The 18559-nt window shown below is 40.8% G+C and overlaps 1 protein-coding gene across 6 annotated transcripts in view; it reads right to left on the bottom strand.

Annotated features, from left to right (window-relative positions):
- Positions 1–18559, bottom strand: part of EYA2 (EYA transcriptional coactivator and phosphatase 2) — an 88025-nt gene that overhangs the window by 12408 nt on the left and 57058 nt on the right. For 5 of the 6 annotated variants that reach the window (XM_069033929.1, XM_069033928.1, XM_069033926.1 and 2 more), the window contains exons 6-10: positions 17386–17453; positions 15279–15456; positions 13507–13634; positions 12941–13024; positions 1197–1286 (exon numbers count right to left, since the gene is read on the bottom strand). In XM_069033929.1, coding sequence (XP_068890030.1) covers positions 1197–1286; positions 12941–13024; positions 13507–13634; positions 15279–15456; positions 17386–17453 — 548 coding nt within the window. The remainder of the gene's footprint in view (positions 1–1196; positions 1287–12940; positions 13025–13506; positions 13635–15278; positions 15457–17385; positions 17454–18559) is intronic. The other variant, XM_069033927.1, reaches the window with a different exon arrangement.

Genomic DNA, 18559 nt, shown 5'->3' with positions numbered 1-18559 from the left:
CTGATGGGTGAAAGGTGAAGGTTCTGTAGTAAATATTATCACTACTGGAATAGTGCCCTGGGCTCCCAAAGACGAGCTCTTTTTTTTTCCCCCTAAGAGAAAGATTTTTTACTTTGTACTTTCTGTGCCCTCACCACAAACTCCCACTCTGAAAAAAGTTGAAAGAAGAAAAATCTGTCAGTTCAGGTGCTTGTCTTTGAAAGGAAATAAAAATTCTCAGCAAGTGAAACCTCAAGACTGCAAGGAGCCAGGTGGCAGGAAAGGTTGTACCTCCCCTAACACAGGGGACCACACTGCAATCAAGCACTGAAGGAACCAGAAATTCCCGCTGAACTCCTCAGGCACTGAAAAAGCTCTCTGCTTTCATCTGGCACAGAAACAAATTCTTCCTTCTTCAAGTGAAGGGGGAAAAAAAAAAAGCCCACAGAAGTCTGCCCAGCGATGCCAGGTTGTTTTTTTTTTTTCCTCCAAATGCCTCCAAGCAGTGTTTTGATTCCAAGGTGCCCACAGCACAAACCCCACCTTGCTCACTCTGTACATGATCCATTCAGACTGTGTGTTCTGACTGCAAATGCCAACAGATTTTCATCATTGCTGTACAGCTGTTTCTCAGCTGCTGACAGCATTCTGCCAGCATCACTTTGCCTGCATTTTACCACATACTCAAAAGGATTTTTGCTTTGTGTAAGAGACAGTCAGGTCTAACCATGTCACCAGCAGGAAAATTTCTTCCTCTTGGTCTGTTACACTGAAACTCTCATAGTTTCATCCTGCAGTATTCCTGAGCTTGAGCAGAGCTCCTGCTCTGTCTGTGTGTACAACAGAGCTCCCTCAAGAACAGAGACCATTTTCAAAACCTCTGCTTTGGCTCATAGCTAATTGATGCCTGCCCCCATAGGATCTGTGCTAATTTAGCTTAATAAAATTATTGAATAGCAAATATCTGGAGAAGCAGCAGCAATGTCCTCATTATTACATTTAGTAAACCTGCAAGAGACCATCATTGTTAACTGTGTATTTAGAAAGAAACTCCTGAACAGAATGGAGCTGTCAAAAGGATGCTTCCAATAAGCCACCTATGGTCCATTTCTCTGGGGTCAAAAATAAAAAGTTTCTGGGCCAAAACCCCCCGAGTTTGTAGACTACATGCAAATGATTACAGAGAAAGATGTTAAGTACAATAAGCAGCTACATACCTCCAGGTCATTAAAGAATAGATGTGTATCTGCAAGGTTGAAGATCATTTCTTCCATCATGAGACCTATCCTCACAGACGTTGTGGTGTCCTGTTGGGGGAAAATCAGGTTTTTTCCATTCACTTTGATTTTCTTTTTTGGGGATAGGCATGGGGGGTGGGAGACCTCAGACCAAACATAGGATCTACACATTCCTATTTCTTAAGATACATTTATTAAAGTACTTCCCAAGTGTATTTTAACATTGACATGACTTTCCCATCCTTTCTTTTGCTCTCCTAGATAAAGCAATTCTGTTCTTTGAAGGATGTCTGTGACTCACTCTGACCACTAACAGCCCACACACTTCAGATGATATAAAGATCCTTTAAACACCTGAAACTATGTAAGAATTGCTTCAGTAGGTTAGACAAAAATTGATTTCCAATAATATCATTAGTGAATGGTTTGGGGGTAGTTACCAGCAACAGGGCACGCAGAGGGTGATTCTCTCCTGACTTGTCCTTCAAACCAGCAATTCCATTCCCACTGAAGCTGCCTACTTATTTACCAACATCAACAGAGTTAATATAGCCCATCCTACCATGGAAACCCAATTATAACATGACAAAACCTTTGACTATTCCTGCTCAGGACAGCAGGCTTGCAGAGCCTCAACTGCAGTCCCAATGGCAGTTACACCCAAATAACTACATTGCTTAAAAAATAAAAACAAAATAAAATTTTTTTAAAAAGATTAAAAAAAAGGCAAGATAAGACACAACACATGAAAGTTCAAACTGCTTCCTGAAAGGGAAGGACATGAGGGAGAAGCTCTGGCTGCCTGCAGCATTTTTAAACCACACTTTTTTAACAACTGAATGTGAAGATGCACGTGCTGGCAGCTCTAAAATATCTTCTACACCTTCTGAAGCACATGTGAACTTTCTCACACCCAGATACTGCTCCTGCCAACATCAGTGACAAAACCTTTAGTGAATTCCCCTGGAGAAGGATGATGCTACCTGCAGCTCTACTTAGGTGTTTTTGGTTAATTCATCCTAGGAAATTAATGTTTTTCCCAGCTGACACACCACAATGGCCTGTGAAAGGGCTGTCACTTCATTGCCTCACCAAGTCAGCAAGTCAACCATCCCTTCTGCCCCCAAACAAGTGAAACAAACTTCTTCCTAAATCCACAGCAAGAGCACAGAAACACACTGATGCAGACAAAGTTATGAGCAGTACATTTTCTTATTCATTAAATACTTCAAAACCACAAGCTAAAATTATCTGTATTTAATTTGATAAACAGTCATAACTCAAAAGCATTGTGCCTGTTCAAACTGAACAACAACAGACAACTTGGAAAAAGCCCACATTCCCACAACAGATTTTTTTTTGTTGTTAGTTCATCTTCAACAGGTCAGGGATCTCTCATCTTGATGTATGAATCTGCCTTGCTTTAGCATGGGGTGTGACTTCAATAGAGGAAAACCACCCACTTAAACATGGTCTCTGCTCTAATTTCCTGCAGATTTCTGTGGAGTCCTGTTATTGTGTGACAGGACAGTAATGAATTGACTGAGGAGCTCTAACAGGGAGCACAATGTTGGGAGGGTGAGTACATTTCAATCAACCTTTGTGGAAGATGCTGTTGACATGGATGGTGTACTACACACTAAGCTAATTATTACACATTCTTAGTGAAGTTCTCTTCAATTAGAGCAGAATGGCTGTGGTTTTAGCCATGTGTGTGACTCACAAGCACTGTGCCCATTACAGAGAAGCTCTGTCACTCATGTTTAAACACACTTGTTGCTGTCCCACAAACAAGGGCACTGTCTCTGGGCAAAAAGTAAAAACTTCAACAGACTTGCCTTGAACATCTCTCATTTTAAGCCCCAAACCTGCTCCCCTGATGAGGCACAGGGACACAGGCCTAATCAGGGCATTTGACTGTGGCCCCATAGCAACAGCACTGAATCAAATTTTACTACCCAGGTGTAGTTACACGGGGGAACTGTTTTGAAGAAAATATGCTGCTAGGAAGAAATTATTTTGTAAAAGAGTTTTTAATGAAGCAATTTATTTTTATACATTTCAAGGATCATTAGCTTTTAAAACTCTTTCAGGAAATCTCATTGGTTGCTATCTGTCATTTATCCTCTAAGTTTCATTTTAGCCTTATTGGTATTAATCACTAATGGGGAGTAGGAAACATTTCCACAGTGTATGAAGTTACCTTCTCTTTAACTAAACAATATGGAAACCAAACTGCAGATGAGTGGGGGGGAAAAAAAAGTCATTCTCTTGAGGTGCAGAATATGATGGAATGAAAACAAAACAGAAAAATGCACTTTACCACCCAGAGGGGAAGTTGTTTGGGGAAATGATTTGGCATCACTGCTTCCACAGTATGGACATTTCCTCCACAGCAAGGCACACTTCCAAGTCTTAAAGAGGCTGATGAAGTTATAAGGCCAACCAGCACCCCCAGTATGACAGAGGTGTCTAGAGGCACGAGGCCAGGATTCCTCCAGCAGTTATTTATTTGCATTACTGTAGCATCTAGAAGCACTAGTCCCAGACTTAAACCCTCTGTGCCAGAGGTCGTACCCACCCTGAGGAAAGACACAGTTGCTACAGCTGTCAATTCAAGTAGGAATAAACAGGAAAATCAGGCTGACAGAAAAGCACCAAAATGAGATCAGTATATCCAAATTCTCTGCACAGTGTGTAAGTAATTGGAAAGAGGATTATGACATTTGTTTGAAGATGTTGATGGAGTGCTCTTCCTAGGCACAGAAATCCTGTGCCACTAAAGGACATCTCTGTGCTGCCAGTGGTGCCCTGGTGGACTGTTAGTGCCTGTGCTGGAGCAGTGTGAGTTCAGCAGAGCAATGTAAAGTTACCAGGGATCCATCCCTGCTAATGTCCCTCTGCAGGAAAAGTATGCCCAGGAGCCCTGGGAACAAGCTTCCTGACTAACAGAGCCAGCCAATGCTTCCTGATGCGTGTGAAGCCCAAGGACCACAGACAGCCTGAAATCAAATCTCCTCCAGGAACCACTTTTAACAGTGAAAACAGATTAATCTAAAAACTCAACCCTCACTGCTTGTTTAGTAACTCTAGAAGAGCGAGGTCCTCCCTCTGCTAACCTACGAGTCATGCTTTCACAAACAAGGACAATGAGAGGCAGGGGTAGAAAACAGGCAATAAACTCCTTTTGTAAATAAAACTTCCAGCAGCATGGTGTATCCCCACATGCCTCACCTCTGCCATGCTCCATTGGTGGAGTTTCCTTCAGGGTCAAAATTAAACAGCCCCACAAATTACTTTTAGTGCAAACCTCTGGTGCTGAGACCAAGCACTCCTGATCCTCCTATGCACAGCCTGAACAGCTTCTTCCAATGATGGTGGGAGACAAGCATCAGGAGGGAAGTGATCATTCTGAATTATTCATTCCTGAATACAACCTTCTCAACACACCCTTCACTGCCACTTTTAAGGAACAGGAGTCACAGCTTCAGAGTTGCCCATTTCTCCTTAGGGCATATCTTGAGAGAACTGAGAGGTAAAAAAGCCCCCATTCCCTACTACTCCTTCGGATCAAAACATACAAACATACAAAGAATTAGGTAAGTCCTTTCTCAACATTTTTCATCAGAAATGTGTTCCCTAAAGAGCATGTTTGCTGATCTTGTCTCTGCTGTTTCTGTCACCCCTGTGACTTTCAGCTAAGGCCTGATGGGTACTGCCTACTGCTGGCAATGGCCACACCTTGTGAGCAAGGTCATTTCTCCTGTAAGTGAAGCACTGACAACTCCCAGCTCCATATCCACTTGCTTTGGGCTACTTTTGCTGCCTGATCAGCACAAAGTCCTGCTAGAGGAAAACATGGGCAGCAGAAGCCTGTGGAACATGCTGTAAAGGAAGGCAAAAGCATCCATTCAGCAAGGAGCACATTTTCTTTCATATCCCAATGGCATGAGCTCACACATTTGCTGCCAGTGTTGCTTTTAGTTTGGCCACTTGCATGCACTGTTTCTAATCCTTGAACTAGTTCTCTACATTTGAAGTGAACTGTGTTCTAAAAATTACAATTTGAGTTCAATTATGTCCTCTTAGTTAATAACACCTTGCCTTTAAATAAAATTAAATTCTGTTTTAGTTTTCATTTTTAACCTTCATTTCAAGTAATAATATGTCAGAAGATTGCTAAAAGGAGCTTGTTGAACAGCCTTCAGTTTTTCTTAAAGACAATTTCCATGAAAACTGAAGGTGAGCAAAGAACAAATATTTCCCTATGACAGCAGTGGGAGGGTAGCTCTGCTCACACCACATGAAACTCCCACTAGTCTGTATTTTAGCAGAGCAAAGGGAATGCAGAATGTACATGCACACCAAAATTAGCTTTAAGCTACCAAATGTGGGCACAAATTGCTGTCAGGATGTTGCAACACACACTGTGTTGGGCCCTAGACCCTCTTCCAGGAGCTGACGTGCACAGAAGCCTTCACTGCTGTACCTTCACTGCTAGAGGTACTGGCTCTACCTCCACAGAAGCCCTTGTGCATTGAGTCACACTCAAACTGCACCACCAGCATCCTCCCCAAAGGCTCTGCACTAAAACCACCTTCCCACAGATCTGCTGGAACACGGAGATTGATTTTTCATACGCTGCTTACACTTGCCCTAGAATATGCATTAAAAGGACATGTATTTGTTAACACCTGGAACTAATCCAAGCTGCATGTCCACAGCCAGCTCTCCCTTCCTGCACACTGTAATTTTGAAAGGAAGAGGGAAGCAGACTTATCTCTGGCAATCTCTCAAGTGCAAGTCACTCATGCCTCCAATCCTGGATCCAAAGCCCTCTCCAAGCCTCTGCCTTGCAGGTACCCTGTTCAGACTTGCAGGCCATTAGCAAAGGGGCAGAGCTGGCTCCTTTGAGACAGATAACAAATCTGCTTGTTGTCTGACTCTGCTTCTCTTTAGCAACTTGACAATTAACTCGACATTCAAATTGTTAGGGCAAAGTCCCTCTGAGCGTGGATCTTGGATTCAGACACCATCACCTCCCTTAAAAACCCTACCAGCATAAAGCCCTAGTATTTAGAACTAATCAGTCCTTTTAAATCCCTGCCAAATACCTATTTATGCCGTGAGCAAATAATTACCTTTCTACAAGGAAGAAAGTATTAATTAAGAGTATTCATCAGACTCCTATTCTATAGGGTTTATCTGCCACAGGTGTCAGCCAGAGGTGAGAGACGGATTAGTATACAATCAAGGGCCTTCCAAGTTAAATCTCCTCCTTGTGGTTATCTGTTAATAACAAAGTTGTCACCAAAAGAAAGAATTTAATAGTTTTAATTGGGTTTAATTACTTGGAAACGCCTGGAAAATGGACCAGCTTGGTTGTAGCATAAAAAAAATAATAATCAAAAAAATCAAAGACACAAATACCAGGGCCACATGTTTGAACAAAAAAAGTCTGTGAGAATAATCATCCTTTCATTGTAACATTTTATACCTTGATCAAAATTTGAGACATGAACAAAACTTTCCCATAATAATGGGAAATTACCCATGAGTACGAGAGTTCTAGTTCAAGTAAATCCATGTCTTTTTCAGGAAGAAACCACATTTCACTCCTTTACTAACTACACCTAAGTAGCTTAGCTTGCAATTTTATCTCTTTAACAACACAGGCTACAGCCAGACTGAGCCTTTCAGAGCTTTCCCAGGGAGAGTGGGTATTTGTGAGAAAAGTTGTTTAAAGTAACGAAAGTAGTTAGGAGCTAAAAGCCATTTTCAGAAGTGACTTACTTAAGGGACTACACTTCAGGCTTTTTTGAAAAGGATCATCCCTTTTCAAACAGAACCTCTCCAACATTGATACATCCAGGTTTATTAGACAATCTACTGAATTTAAATGAACAGTGTCAACAGACAGCACAGTGTGACCTTGTGAGAAGTCCATGATAGATGGAGAGCAAATGTAACTGAATCCCTTTTCTTCAGGTAACTTTTCATATTCACCCTTACTGTGATTTAAGGGGTACTTCAAAGTATTCTTACTGGGTACTGAAGGACTCCTTTTACTGTCATGTGTCTCTTCACATAGGGCTGGAAATTATTCTAATAAGCAAATGGGCACACAGGTCACTCAATCTTCACATTTAAGGGCACACAGAGGTTGAAAAGGCTCTCCTCCCTCTCCAAAGGAACTATGCTTAGGGACAGGCAGCAAAGACCACACTAATTTATCCAGACCACACTAATTTATCAAGTCTGAAGTGGATTCCAGTCCTGTGGGAATACCGTACTTAAATACAGGTTAAAAGCTGGGTCATGATGCTTGAGGATAAATGAGAATTATTTTCATTTAGTAATACAAAAGGTTCATGACCAAAAACCTACAAATAATTTCTTTTTACTATTCATGACATGCATTTCAGAAAAGGGAGTGGAATTTAAACCAAATTAATCTTCATTTCCTTCCCCTCAGCACAAGAAAGTCACCGTATTTCTATGTGAAAGCCCTTGATAGCCCTGTGAAAAATACCCAACTTCTGGAAAGTTTGATGGAAACACATCATGGAGCATAATCCTCAGCACAATGACATATTTTGCACATGCAGCTGCCTAAAACAAGCCATGTCCCTTTGGTTTTTCAAACTTTTCCCCTTAAAGTTGCAGCCCTGATTCAGCCATACTGTAAAGCAGGTTCCCTTTCCTCAAGCTCGTTTAACAACCCAGCATCGTTTCTGATATATATTTTATGTCAAAAATAATCCTTTAATAGTTCCAAAATGCCACATGTGCACTTTGCTCAGAACCCCCCCCCGCTCTCCTAAGCTCCAGTACAAGAGGTTACATCTACAGGAGCTCAGAGCATCTCCTGTGCCCACCTCCAACCTGCTGGGGCATCTGGTTTTGCTGTTCCCACTGCTGCTTCTCATCAAACCAGTACAGATGATAAACACAGATGTTTGCTCCCGAAATACACATTTGAAACAATCAAATGGCTGGAATTATTTACTCCCTTCTCTCCAATAATGAACTAAATAATTGATATAGCAGCATGTCTAAAGTAACAGACTTCTTTATTACCTGCAGTGATTGAATGCTTTTTTAATTTAACTTAAAAAGGCATTAAACACAAGGTTTAGCCTCCAGTGGGTAAAAAAATCTCCAACTTCCTCAGAAAATCCTTTCCAAATTGTATTCATCTTGACTTAATCCATGATCTACTGAGTGAATTAGGCTCTATTTGTTTTCAAAATCTATTTTATGGAGTTCCAAGGACTGTGTTTTCCTTAGGAAGGGCTTACTCTGCCTTTCTGACCAGGATGCCTGCTAGCAGCCCTCAGCACAGGCCTCTGCAGGTTTTTAATGTCCCAAGGTGCCCCACACATATGACTAACAAAATGTAAATAAACACAGCTGAGCCAGTAAGAAATTGGAAGGTTTTCTCATTAAAGAAATAAAATAAACAGATGTCCTTAAGCACTTTGGCTCATGTTTGTCAAAGGAATGGAAAACTCTCAGATGTTTGAACAGCAGTCCTGATATAAGGCCACATCTCAAGCGAGAGGAGAAGAAAAAAAGCGATGCCCTGGCACTTAGAATTAACTAATAGTTCTCAAGGGAGGCCGCTTTTGATTTGAACCTTAGCAACTTCTACAAATAGTTTTTAACAGCCGAGCAATAAAATGGGGTTTTATTCCTTCTCAGTTTGTAAAGTAGTAAAGGACAGACCCGGCCATTAGGAGCATGAATCACCAGCAGATTTGATTAAATCCCCATGGTGTTTCAATCAGGTCCTGGCTTTAGGGTCCTGTGAGAGAACAAAGCAGGGAAAAGCACAAGCTACTTGAAGCATTCAGTGAAAGCAGGGAAGGGGAAAAAAAAAGAAATTAGAAAATCAAACCTAGGATTTTACAAGGATCTCGAGTAGAGCCAAGGAGGAACTTTTCAATGACTTTTTTTTTTTTTAATTGGAAATTATAATTCATTTAAAGGAAAACTTTTTATAAGAACATGTAACAGCCAGCGAAACTTTTGAGGAATAAAGCTTCTTAGATCCACAACATCATTTCTGGTGAGAACAAGACAGTCCAGTTCACAGCCAGCATACAGCAGCTGTAACATTTGTTTCAATACTAGAAAATCATATTTATGTCCTGTCCTCAACAGGGTCAAGCAGAAACTTTTGCTACTCTGTCCTGAGGTCCTGCTATCATTGGTGGACCCTCTCCTAGGTCACTGCAAGTCTCTCATCAGAGGGGCAAAGCCCATGTCTGCACACGCTGGAAACCTGAGTGCATCTCCTACCTCACCCACACCTGCCTGCTTACAACTCGAGTAAACCTCATGCTGCCACTTCTGAAACACAAAAGCATTAAAAAACCATGGCTGTCACAGAAAACCAGCCTCTACTTCCAAGAAGCAACTATGAGGCACACTGCAAGGCCTCACTGAATGCAGAGTGGCTGCTCCAGGGAAAGCAACCACACATTCCCAGCTCCCAGGGACACAGAGTAACACAGGGGATCTAAACACCTTTCACTTAAAGTTAACCCACATCTAGAGCATGACTTTGTGTGACTCTGATTTAAAACTGGGACATAATGTGCTTTATAATTTTTTGCAGTACATTTTTTCTTAATTTGAGCTAATTCCAAATGCTGAACAGTCTCAATAATTGTATGATTCTTACAGGGAATTTTACAGATCTGAACTCCCAGCTATCAGCAGACACTGTCAAAGTTCTGATAAAGATCCAACACAATTCAAGGATTCAGACAGTCCTACGTGTTCAAATCTCTAAATCCAGACTAAAATAAAATCCGTCATTTGATTCCAGGATTTTGGAGTATCTTGCATGTAAAGATGAATTTTAACTCCAGGTTTTACTTTACTCACAAGTCATTTGGACACTACAATCCCAAGAAGTGATGCAACACAGAATAAGAATACACATCCTTGGAACAATACAAAATACTAAGAAAAGGTAGTGGCTTCACAGAGCTCCCTCAAGGTAGAGAAAACAACAGACCCAGTGCTCCCTTTCTTGATACCAGTCCTTTGAAAACTGTGAGAATGGAACTGCAATAAATACTTTTAAAAAAATTTCTGCATCTCTTTCAGTCTGAGAAATGTTAAGGCTTAGACAACACAGGTTATGGAGCAAGCTTGCAAATATCCCAGTCAGGGAAAGAGGAACAGACTCATGATTATTTTTGGCACAGGACTGCATGGAACCTCTTCATGTTGTTTCTGAATTACTACCACCAAAAGAGTCTTTCTGTGTTTTAACTGCTATCGATGCTGTGGGCAAAGACTTTTCTAAACACCTGAGATTAACTCTCAATGCCCCGAGGAGGCCATATCTATGTCAAGAACCACAGAGAAAACAAAGAGAACTTTCACATAAGGTCAGGTCAGAAAACATGCATCGAAGCATTAACCATTAATAACATGACTTTTTTTGTGAGTTCTTCCTCCTCTTTTTTTTAATTCCCCCCCCCCCCTCACTTTTTGGACAGCTCCCTGTTGCTGCCATCACCAAGGAAGGGGCAACACACTCAACCACTTACAATTAAGTAGCTAAAGAACACAGGAGTTTAGACCCAAATCTCTGAAGGTTGGTGTTCCTCCTCCCATCTTTCAAGAAAAATCACCCCAGAAAGAGGTGTTATTCTTCAGCTTGAACAACTTTACAGACTACTTCTTTGAGCACCTGCAGCTCCACCAGTGCAACAGACAGGATGATACTGGGGCATAAATGTTGGCCAAGGGAATGGCCAAGATCACATAAACTGACACCTTTTCTGGAGGAAGACACAGTGAACCAAGATCTCCATGTATGAGGTTTAATTATAAGCATATGCATGTCTAATTACAGGCATGTGAATCTTTCATGGAGAATTTTGGGTTTGATACTCAATTTACTTTGAGGTTAACACTTCCTATGCTATTGAAGTAAGAGAGTCTGAAACTCTTAACCTCTGTCTGCTTCACTTGTACTTGAGAGTTTTGAATTGTGCTCCTACTGAACAGTTCCCAGGACAGCCTCTCTGAGTGTGCTGTATTTCCCTCTTGGTTTAAGGTCTGTTCCACAGCCCACCAAAGCCTCTAGTTGTTTTTGGATCAAGCCAATAGCCTATAATAAATACTTCTATAACAGAACCATTTCCCTTATAGGAGAGTCCTGAGGAATTTAATACTGATGAAACAAATGAAGGACTGCAAAGAAAAAAGTCCTTCTAGAGAAATTTCTCAAGGAACCTGTTGTAATTTCACAGAAAAAGTGATTAATTCTTTCAAAAAAATATTCCTGTTTATATCATTCTCCAAATTAGTATAAAGGAGACAGCCAACAGAAGCCCCCACACAGCAGCTTCCAACTCTACACCCCCTAAATATGTGCAGGAGGCATCAGGTGAAGGCATCTGCTTCAGAGGTTCTGTACTAGGACAAAGTCAGCCCATTAAGGGAATTCTCCACATAAATACAGCAGCCCCTACCCAAGGCTAAGTTTGACCACAGAGCAGATCTGCACAGCCTAAGTTTGTTTCCTGGTCCTGCCTAATTCTTTCTGGTGTTTGTAGGCAGTAGGTTTGAGCTTACACACGTACACCTCGTGCATTATGTTCTCTGGGAAAAGTAACCACTTCAATTCCCTTGTACAACAGGGGTCTGAATAAATCCCTGCCTGGAAACACATGCTTGCTTTTCAGAGGGTGCTGTTAGAAGTGTTAGCAGCATTCCAAGTGCTGCAGTAGACTTCCACACCACAAACACCATTTTATATCCTTTATAACTGTGCACATCTAACAGTGAACAATAAATCTATCTTACTAATTACACATTCAGCTTGTTATAACCATCGTAAAAAAGTACAGCTGGTAAAGCCATGAAATGATGTCAAATCATATTTCTGCCTTCTGGAGAGAAGCTGGGTTATTTTCCAGTCTCCTGATGAAGCTGAGTGCTCAAAGCCATGTGTGGAAACAGCTGCCCACTAGGTCATCCACCTTTAATTAGGTAATGAGATTGTCTTTTTTTCTACCCATTTAAAAGCGTTTGACATTCTGTAATTCAAAGTGACTTAGGTGTTTATCATAAAAAGCTGCCTCAGGAAGAAATTGAATCACATGGTACTAAATCCAAAACCCAGTGTTTTCTCCTTAGCAGCCAAGTTCAGGCTGTTCAGCCACAGACAGCTACCTAAAAAAATGAAATTGCCTGTATTTCAAAGAGGGTGTCTAAAGTATGGTTAGCCAGATATGCTCCTGAAACCCCATTAGGAATGTGAGCTTCAGCAGCTCTGTGGGAAGCACAGCTAGTTCTTCATGGCAACCTGGACTGATGAACACAAAACCTCTCTTAAAAAATTGTCTGAGATTCATAAGAAAACACTGGTCTAACAAAAGAAGTGTTAGCTCACTCAGGCTGGAGTTAATGCTGTCTGGCTACTGGATGCTCTTTCTTGCAGAAGACAGACACTGGAAGAACATCCCAGCAAGCAGCAGCTGAAGCTTTGGGAAAACAAGGGGCTACTTGCAACATGAAAGGGAGGAAAATGACATTTTCACATGTTCGGAGGAAATACAGCAGGACACATTTATACAAATATGTCTGAATAAAAGGGGCAGCATCTGTTTGAAAAGCTGCCTCATTAGCTGCCCCCACAGTTCCCGACGCAATTTGGCTGGACAAGCAGTAATGCTAAAAAAATTAAATTTTACCTTCCCGTATCTGGATGCAAAGGTTCCCGTGAGTAAGGAGTGAAAAATAATTATCGTCTCATCCAAATCCCACACAAACACACGCTGTGATGACAGATGGGGTGGAAAAAAGAAATATAGTTACATATTAAGCAACTGCAAGAACAGGTTCAGTCAGGAAATGTGTCCTGTTGGACTAGAGATTTTTAAGATCTCAAGCCATTTGGAGCACTGACTGTGGATGTTTTGTGAAAGCAGGCAAAATGAAACATCAGGAATTTTGGAACTACATGTGTGCTGGCCATCCCAAGAACCTGCTCTCCTAACAACCACAGAAATCCCTCGTTGCCTGTCAAGTCAGGGGAACAAAACATCAGACTTACAAAAAGCCCAAAGGGAAAAAAAAGGGTACATATGAAGAATAGTTTGAGATGTTGATAACACAGAAATTGAGCAATTGTTTTGACTACTCGTGTCTGCAGGTTCCAGTTGTATTACTAATTCTGTTCTGTCTCTCGGATTTGCAAACACAGGCAACTGTTCATCTTTGCTGGATTTACCAAAGGAATATAAATTAAAGTTATTACCTCAATCTCACTGTCAGCAGTAGGGGAAGGATCGTTGCTTCTTTTTGACCGGGCTCGTACCTTGCCATCTGACCCTCTGTGATGTCTCTCTGTCTCTGTATCTTTTGCTGGTGTTGTTGAATATTCCCCTATTAGGAAAAAGAAATTCCATTGTAAACTTAAATTTTGCATTGTGTTATTGTAATTAGAGCATGAAACCTTTTCTTGAAAAGCAACAGAAACACTGTGAAAACACCGTGAGAAAATCTTATTCTTTTCAAGTTAATAGCTATCAGTGTTAGAGAAATAAGTTTTAAATCCTAAGATTTCTTAAAACCATTTTAAAAAATCACCAAAATCGCATATATAACATTTTAAAAAGGACATGTCACTTCAAAAAACCTTACCAAAATTTTCATTGAAAAGAAAAAACTTTTGGAATTTTACTCCCTCCCATTCTTTTCAAAGACAGAAATTAGAAAGGCAATAGAAGCAGAATCCAAGACCAATTAAACTTCTGAAAATTTTAAAAATTCTTTTTGTTTTTGTTTTGTTTTTTAAATTTGATGAATGCTCATGATTAAAAATACACTTTCGTCATCGACTTTTATTTAAAAATACAGAACTCAGCTGTTGAGCCTTACCCCGTTTCTCAGAGGATAGTATTTTAGAAATAACTGAGATGAGACAGTTAAAAGTAAACTTCCCATGTATAAAGTATCTGTTTTGATTGGCTTGAGTTTCATAGACCTGTCTGGGTTTCACTTACCTTACATTACAAATCCTTTTCAAACACATTTTTCTTTACACCTTGCTAAGTTGTGGCCTCTGCAACTCCCTAGAATAACCATACTCTTCTTCAGAGAAGCTGGGATTGTGCCTAACAAGCCTTTTTGAAATCATCCTTTCTCAAAAAGGCTGAGATAAGATCTAAGGAATGGAAAATCCTCCAACTGCTTTTAGAGCAGTCGGCGATCACTTCTTTTTAAAAAACAATACTAGCTTATTTTTCTTTTCGAGCAACCACAGATGTTCAGATTTGTTTGGTAAGTCAGCAGACCTTCAGTGGGCGTGTACTGTGATCATCCACAAATTGTGTGGTGTTTTATATAAATGTTATTGCACGCCAATGAAAACTAGTAGGGAAGTGATATCTGAAGATTGCTCTTGAACAGGACACTGGGGGATAACAATCCACCAGTAATTCCATAAACTACTTAAGCTTTAAAACTTGAAAAATTAAGCATTCAAAGAGAGGCCACAAATTTTGAAGCTTTTTTTTTTCCTGTGGAATTCATCTTGAACTTTCAAATTAGACACACAGTTTGTGTAGATTTTTTAGAGAGGGACTTTCTCTTGATGTACTTGTTTATGAATGCACACATGAAATGTTGGTGTAAGACGTGAATACAATCCTTGACAGACATATGGGCTAAAAAGTCATCAGACACTGAGGAAACAGAGAATTTTTCAGAGCATGGCCATTTGTTCCACTGCTATCCATGTCAGCCCTCAGTACTGATCTGGGGTTGGTATGATATTTTCCTATCCTTCTGTACTACCTTAGAGGAGATCAAACCCCATATACTCAGGAAAACAACACAGGATGGTTTTAGAGACCTTGGATATTCCAATCTCTTCCCAAACCCCTGTGTAAGAACTGTTAAGTGCTAGAAAATCTGACCTATCCATGTTAATATATATTTTTTTTAAAAACCCAACAACAAGGTTGTAGTGTTTATGTCTCCAGATGGCTGAAGCTGCCAGCCTGGGAACACAAGAGCTGCACCTACCAGAGAGTGATTCTGTGCTCTGGCTGGTGATGTTGTGGGAAGACTCCTGCAGGGAGTAGGTGGAGGTGGGGATGGCCGAGGGGCTGATGCTGTTTGCAGACACGTACGGGGGGTTGTAGGAGGAGCTGTAATACTGCGAGTACTGGCTCTGGGGGAAGCTGGGATACGACGAATATTCCTTGGAGGAAAGAAAAGAAACATCTAACTCACATGTATCTGGTTTTATCTTACAAACAAGTAAGCCACCACAAAAGCAGGGTTACTTGTGCAGGCAGCAAGTCATGGCTCAGGAATACGTCACTAAAGAACTGCATTTCATTCACTTATGACTTTACATTTCTGCTTCTCCCAAATATACTCCTATTTTATTATGACTGACTGACCAACAAGAGGTCAGAAATCTGGCAAATTCTGTTTTTTTTATAGGATTTTAGTTATCAGTGCTGACACATTTTATATTACAGAGTTTAACAATTTTATGTAAGTAGAGCAGCTTTCTGAAAAAGGCCATGATGGAACACACAATCTTTGTAAACAACAAAATACCTAAGAAATTGCAAGAACAGAATGAATAGCTGTGTGAGGGAAGGAGCAAAACTGGCTGCATTTTTCCATGATCAGCAACATTTTCTGATCAGCTGTTAGGCTAAACCAATGAAAAGAAAGTAGCAATTTTTTTGCAGCAATGCTCACAACAAAGTCTGCCCAACTATATCACAATAAATAAACGCCTGAGTGATCTTCCCTACCTTCAGAAAAATTAACTAAAAATACGAGGTGCAAGTGACCTTGGGGAGCTGAGGTATCACAAAACTCTTTGTCTTGATTTTAAGGCTCCCAAAGGAACCCCATACCATTATCCTTGTATGTTCTGTGGGTTTATTGTGAAAAGCAGGACACTGGAAAACATTATAAAACATATCTCTGAAAGCATAAAAGATTTTGTTTTTTTGTTTTAATTGCAAATCCTGTCCTTGTCCACTGATTTGCTCTTCCAGACAGAGAGCTGTGTTCATGCTCTGGGCATTGTCTTTCAGCAGAAGGCTTCTATTTCCTCAGAAATTATAATTAGTCTCTGGTATTAAATAAAATTAAATAATAAATAGTCTTTCGAAAGACTAAAAGCACTTTCCTCCTTAACAGCTTACATCTTTGTCTGTGACAGCTATTTCATTAACTTTCAGTCACCAGGGAGCTCTCAAGAACAAAGACTCAAATTGTCCTAAGAACAATTAGACCATAAAAGAAATGAGATAATTTCACTGTTTTCTCCTTCAGAATATTACAAAATAATGAAAAAAGCCCAACTTTTCCCCCTTTTTAGGTAACCTCCATACGTCAATCAAATGCACTTCTACCAGCGAATGCTGATGTTTGAAGCCCAAACTGAAGCAACAAAGAAATTGCCCACTGTTGTCATTAAAAATACAAGTCAACAATCACCCTACAAACAAGGAACTGAAATTACTGGCCAACCAGAGTGCATTTTCTGGGACAGAGCACTCATTTGTTTGGTCCAAGAAGAGCCATTTGCTACTGAGAAACATCTGTCTCGTGTGTCTGTGCCTTGCTGTTTATTTATACGCACACTTTTATCAAGGTATCTGAGGCATGGAGCCCGTGGACAGGTGTGTTCTCAAAGAGGGAAGTGCACAGACAGCTCAGATGGCTCCATATCCACCAGGGCCTGCCAACGCCTCTTTCAGATTGTTCACATTTACTTCACAGTGCCAAGGCAGCAGATGACAGGATTCTAGAGGCCATCCCCCCTGGAGAGGATGCACAACATATCTGGAAGTTGTGAGATGGCAGAAGAATGATGAAACTCTTGGCATTGCTACAGCAGCAAGTCCAAGACTGCCAGGGCACCCTCCTCCTGGAAGGACTGCACTCTGTGTGTGTGTACTAAGACACATCTTAAAATTAATCAAGATGTCTTAAGTCCAGCAAACAGACCCACAGAGCAGAGCAGAATGGTACTCACCAAAACGCAAAGCAATACCTTCCTCAAATACATGTGAATACTAAAATAATCTCTCTGATCTATAAATCTTCCAAGTGTTTAAAATAAGTGACAAGGTTGCCAATAACAGATGCTGAACCATACCTGATGCACAGCACTGAATCCTGCAGAATTTGTCAGGCCATTGGCTCCCTGGTAAATCCCTGTTGTGCCTAAGGGAAAGAATATCACACTCATAAGGTAACACCAGCAATCAAAATAACAGGGTATGTTAATATGAATAATTTCCAACAGGAAGTAAAGTACCAGCTCACCACAAAAAAGTATGGTACAAATCTGAGGCTGTAAAGACTGTGGCCTGTTACTGGGGCTTACTGACTGAAAGGCATTCATTACATAAACTAAAACATTGCTTACTGGGCTGGGAAACACAGCTGGAACAAAAGGATTCAGCCCAGATTTAAAACTCAGTTACTTCTTTTTACAATAAGTAATGGAATAGTATTTTTTATCTTCTCTTCCTGTAGGAAAACCCCTCAGATTACATACACATCCTCCCACATGTGCTGTTTCATGCATGGGTATCCTGGCATCTGTCCTCATTGATCAGGTACCCAGGAATTTTCAGAAGAAAAACTTGTTCCCTGGTGTTGATGTTCCCAGTGTGGGAATAATATTGCTGAGATTTCTGGGACAGCAAGGAGCAAAAATATTTCTTCATCCTGGGATATCAGAAGGAGAAAGGATGGACATGGTTCTGTCCCAAGCAAAGCAGCTGATGTTCAGCCAGGCTTCCTCAGCTGGAGGAAGCACTACCACAAAGATTTTGTTTGGAGAAGTAAATGCTCAGATAAGATCTGCAGGAATGGTCTGTCTTTGCTTCCCATCAGGGCAGCGGCAGCAGAGCTGTAAGCTCTCATCCCCTCCCAAGTTCTAGCCTTGATTTAATCCCACTCTATGCTGGTCTTGATTTCACTATTTTTCATTTCACATGGCATGTGAAAGGTATGATTTTGGTGCTGCCTGGCTGCACTGGGCTCATCTCTCACCTCAATGTGCCATCAGACTGAGCCCTCCTCTGGCCTTCAGCCTTTTCTTCTCATATGGCTCCTCACCATGTGAATTACTTTGAGCAGTGCTGTTTTAACCATATGACACTCTGCACGCCTTCATGTGGCAACCATTCTCCAAAGTTGCACTTGCTTGTTTTTATTTTAGGACACCAGATTAGCTGGGGAATGGACAGCTGAACAAACTCCACTCTGCCAAGTGCAGCTACAAAGCACATGCACTGAGAAATAAATCTCAAGCCAAAAAG

This window comes from Aphelocoma coerulescens, chromosome 20 (genome assembly GCF_041296385.1).
Source record: "Aphelocoma coerulescens isolate FSJ_1873_10779 chromosome 20, UR_Acoe_1.0, whole genome shotgun sequence".
NCBI classification, from domain to species: domain Eukaryota; kingdom Metazoa; phylum Chordata; class Aves; order Passeriformes; family Corvidae; genus Aphelocoma; species Aphelocoma coerulescens.
The sequence above is the reverse complement of the archived record's forward strand: the minus strand, read 5'-3'. Positions and strand labels throughout refer to the sequence as shown.